Source organism: Anticarsia gemmatalis, chromosome 11 (assembly GCF_050436995.1).
Source record: "Anticarsia gemmatalis isolate Benzon Research Colony breed Stoneville strain chromosome 11, ilAntGemm2 primary, whole genome shotgun sequence".
NCBI lineage: Eukaryota > Metazoa > Arthropoda > Insecta > Lepidoptera > Erebidae > Anticarsia > Anticarsia gemmatalis.
This window is the reverse complement of record NC_134755.1, coordinates 9,682,359-9,686,277: the sequence shown is the minus strand read 5'-3', so window position 1 is coordinate 9,686,277 and position 3,919 is coordinate 9,682,359. Positions and strand designations below refer to the sequence as shown.

At 33.6% G+C, this 3,919-nt stretch overlaps 1 protein-coding gene across 1 annotated transcript; it reads right to left on the bottom strand.

Annotated features, from left to right (window-relative positions):
• Nucleotides 1-740: 740 nt before the first annotated feature.
• Nucleotides 741-3,424, bottom strand: LOC142976818 (uncharacterized). The gene is made up of 4 exons (XM_076120387.1): nucleotides 2,585-3,424; nucleotides 2,301-2,393; nucleotides 1,274-1,424; nucleotides 741-913 (listed from the first exon to the last, which is right to left on the bottom strand). Exons 1-4 carry the CDS (start codon nucleotides 3,422-3,424, stop codon nucleotides 741-743), a joined length of 1,257 nt encoding a protein of 418 aa, XP_075976502.1.
• Between the last annotated feature and the right edge of the window lie 495 nt (nucleotides 3,425-3,919).

The window sequence follows — 3,919 nt, the reverse complement described above, 5'->3', positions numbered from 1 at the left end:
AGAGTTATAAATAAATGGAAATATTTTAAAATATAACAAAACTGGACACTGTCTAGAGCAAAAGCGATTCTAACATAGATCTAAATAAAGTTAAGCCTAAAATCACTTCGCCGATAAAACGAAACTTTCTGCCGAGTCACTCTCCGTAAGATCCGAAGTTTATACATAGGCCTAGCTCCTATCCTTTGAACTTAAGTCTCGAAGCCCTGAACCTAGGAAATTAGACGTCATATTTATAAAGGTACTGCTTGCCAAGTTAGAGACTTAGAAGTTGAAAGTTAAGTCATTTGTTTTATATTATGTGATACAGTAGCTATTACGATATTGTTCCTTGTATTGAATTGATATTAATGATATTTGCAGTCGATTTATAGTACATGGCTTAAAAATTCCCCCCTTGATTACAATGGTCAAATTTCTAGTTATGAAAATGTATTTATGTCTGTGTGTGTTGAAAGTAACATAATGCATTATCAGAATTACTTCCTAACTACTGAATTGCTTGTTTAGGAAATACCTATATTTCTTATTCAATATATTTAATTTTTATTTTACGCTTTATTTAACAGAATAATGGATAAAAAACAGGTCAGAAATATGAGACTTTAATGTGATACCTTTCAAAATAGCACAAAAAAATTAAAAACGCTTGTAGCTTAAACATTTATCCAAACAAAGAACCTGAATATTTCACAGTGAAACTTAAATCTACAATCACTTATCCTAATCTACAATACAACTTAATCGAAAAACTTAGAGAACTGTATAGATATAACAAGATAAGTGGTACAAAGACTCATATAACTCAGCGGTAGAGACATGTTGAGTCGGACCACTCCGCCCAGTGCGTACACGAACTCGTTCTCTCGAGTCAGCTGGAAGAAGGCTTTCACTTTACGACGCTCGATCTTATCTGGAATAAGATAGGATGTTGATATTCGCAGGTATATAAAGCGATTTAAATAGCTCCTTATTTTACCTAAATGTATAATTTTTCATTAATAGTGGTAGTACCAAAAGACTATTACAAATATGTATCTTACTGCGACATTACCACCGTGAGTAGGTTTTACGGAATGTAGTATACATCTTTTGAATTTCTCTATCTTCTGTTTTAAACAAAATTAAAAACAGACGCTAATGTATGTGCATAGCATGTTGAAAACCTAACCAAACAAAGTTTTTTAAAAACATACACTGCATATTACCAAATCATAAATCTACAATATGCAGCTTCTAATATGAAGCAATTTACAACACTAAAGATACTTACCTAAAGGAAAAGAATGCACAGCATCATGCAACAAAGTCCTGATAGCCGTGACCTGAGTTGACGTCACACTCGAGTAGTAACACGACATGACGACCATCACAGTGTACTTCATACTACGACTAAACAGATACAAAATCGTTGATCTACCGAACTGAAACAAAATAATATACGTAAATAAAATCACATATTTTTACCCATGAAGTTTGGCAGAGACCAAAAGCGTGAATCTCTAGCATTATCGACTATCGACAACCTAGCTATCAAAAACTGTTGTGTGAAAATCTCATCAGCGCCTCTAGCGGGCGTGGAAGGAACTATTTCTGCAGTACATTTTAAATGTCAAATTCTCGATATTCGATAGTAGGCTGTAGAGAATTGCGCTACAGGTCCCTATTTGCTACAATCTCTACAAACTTCTTTTGCTTCATTAACATTCATACATTTTGTCACACACGACTGCCAGTTAAAAGCACAATACACGTGTACGCGTCTTTTTGTGGCGACCTCTCTTTGCCTTTCCGTCCATAAAATACCTACGTATGTAAATCCTTTATTTATTTAGAGAGCATTTTAGTAAAAATCGACAAATTTGCAATTATTTCCACATGTGAGCTAGAATAATTGACCTAAATATTTTCAATATATAGAGTTTGTCATCCAGTACTCTAATTAATTTAAAAATGAATCCGTTCCAACTATTTGTCACATAAATGCGCGAATAAAATATTTTTGTAATACGTTCATATTTTTACTTTTGAATCATAATTTAGCCATTAGTAAATTGCCATTTTCATCGCTATATATCAATCTGTTTGAATAATTGAAATTTTGATATTTTATACATTTTGCTAAAAGATAAAGTGAATTCTCGAATAAAATTAATTTACTGTGCTAAGCAATAATCCATCACTTAGAATTTTTCGTCACGTTTTCAGTATGGAAAACCTGTATATTTTATTTATGCTAATCAGTTGAGGTAAAATAGTTACATCACATTTGTAATAAGGAAATGATAGATAATACTTACTGAATTGCTAGTGGTAACTGTTTGTATAACTTTAACCATCATTTTCAACAACATTGTAGTCGATAATCCAGCAGTCAGCAGTATTATCGTCATCTGCAAAATGATATCATTCCGTTTCATGAGGATAATCCCACATTATTTACGATCAAGCTCCAAGCCAAATGGCTATATTAATACGGGTCATGAAAACACTACTGGAATAAAAATTAATTCACAATACTCTATCGAAGTTGGGACTTCGTATTGCGAATTTAATTTACAAATAATTTATTCGAAAAACTTACTGGTAAACTCATTGCGGAGTTTAGTTGGTCGGCACACTTGTGAAGCAAATCGTAGACCCGGTGCAAAGAAGTAATATCGAGGCGAGCATTGTTCGACAGCGCTTCAACTTTACTCAACTTCCCCCTATAATTACCGGTTCTACCTTCCGCGCTAAACATCTTTGAAACGTGCGCTTTCAGAACACGAAGTCTCAGATAAATATTCCTGAGGAGAACGAAGAACAGTATCTGTTCATAGTCGTGGGTCAACATCATCACGTAGAAGCTGTAAGTAGTGTCGTCGAGAAATAAATAAAGAAAGAAATATAAGAGAGTGTACTCAACGACACTGTATATTAAACAGCCAGACACCCAAAAGAAACAAACATAGCCGGCGTCAATGACCTTTAGGTCCTTACTCAAGTTCAAAGTTTCATCGAACTTGTTAAGATCGCGGAAGAATGTGATCAACTTCTTTTTGCTGGAGAGAAAAGACATCAAGAAGATAAAGAAGTATTCGATTAACAACGTGTATTTGAAGACGAAATGAGCGGCACTTATGGTTTCGGACCTGTACATGTTAAACACAACGAGGGATATCACTGTAAGACTGTAAACGTAACTAAGAATCAGAAGCGGTCTGTTTTTCTGGAGCAGGTAATATCTGTTGATTCCTAATAGAAGCACAGCGTATATTTGACTCGTCACACATCGCAAAGCACAAGCACTCTTCTTAATAACATTTTGTTTAGCAGGTCTCACGGTAACTGGAGTAACTTTGGTCGGCCTTTTCAAGGCACCGACTGGCGTCCAAATCGGCCCGTTCACTGGTATTTTTGTTCTATAAAATTCGTTATACATCATGACTGTGGTAAGGTTGTAAAACGAATGAACCGTAACATTTATAAAATGAAATAATTTCGGTATCATGTTGATGATGTGGAATTGTTTTGATGACATCGATAAAATCTTTCATTAGTATTGATTGTCGTGAACCAAATTGTAGGCACTCGAACAATTTGTAAGGTATTAGTGAGAATTAGAGTTCAATCTTTATGATTGATTGTTGTTTGTTAAACGTTTGATAGATTAGTGCATGAGTAATATCGATACATTATTGAACTAGTATTATGGCTACCTTTCGAAAACAATTTCAGATTAATTGTATTTTTCATGAATAAAACTTCTAAATACATTTTCAGTGACTACTACAAAAAAATCAGTCTAAGTATTCTATTATACAATAACTACTTAACTGGAAAAATACTTATTTGTTTTAGTTTCAACATCAATAAAGCTTTACCTTTCATTTTCCAATTTCAGAATTATAATTGTGCACTTAAATATTCCGAATAC